Source organism: Penaeus monodon, chromosome 21 (genome assembly GCF_015228065.2).
Source record: "Penaeus monodon isolate SGIC_2016 chromosome 21, NSTDA_Pmon_1, whole genome shotgun sequence".
In the NCBI taxonomy this organism is placed as follows: domain Eukaryota; kingdom Metazoa; phylum Arthropoda; class Malacostraca; order Decapoda; family Penaeidae; genus Penaeus; species Penaeus monodon.
The window spans coordinates 12,318,476-12,318,878 of record NC_051406.1 but is presented as its reverse complement, the minus strand read 5'-3'; the positions used below and the strand labels follow the sequence as shown (position 1 = coordinate 12,318,878).

Genomic DNA, 403 nt, shown 5'->3' with positions numbered 1-403 from the left:
TAGAGACTAACCTGTAAACGACCTCGCCCTCAGGAGTGCGCCGCCTGGGCCTCTAGCGTGTGTCGCCGCCGGGGCCTCGACCAGAACGCCGTGGATCTCTGCTCCTTCAGGACGCTCAGCGGGCCCCTTATGCTTCAGTTTTCCCTGCAGGACTTTTGCACACTTGTAGGCGACGACGTTGGGAGACTATTTTACAAGGACCTTCGAGCTCAAGTGAAGAGACAAGGAGGTAAAACTATTTTAAAGCGTTGATAAGTTTAGTTGTTTTTAACCGCCAGATTACCAAAGGTTTCTTACTGTTATAAGAAAGAAAGGAAAAAAAAGTAAAACATTGTCTTCTTAACTCTTTCGCGCTTCCCCCACCCTTTCTCATTTTTCTACTTGTCTCTTAGACAATCTTTCT

The 403-nt window shown here is 47.1% G+C and overlaps 1 protein-coding gene across 1 annotated transcript in view; it reads left to right on the top strand.

Moving 5' to 3' along the window:
- The window catches only part of LOC119586232 (ETS homologous factor-like), an 8,153-nt gene that overhangs the window by 3,419 nt on the left and 4,331 nt on the right, over nt 1–403 (top strand). The window contains exon 2 of the mRNA XM_037934935.1: nt 34–229. Within this exon, the coding sequence (XP_037790863.1) occupies nt 34–229 (196 nt within the window). The remainder of the gene's footprint in view (nt 1–33; nt 230–403) is intronic.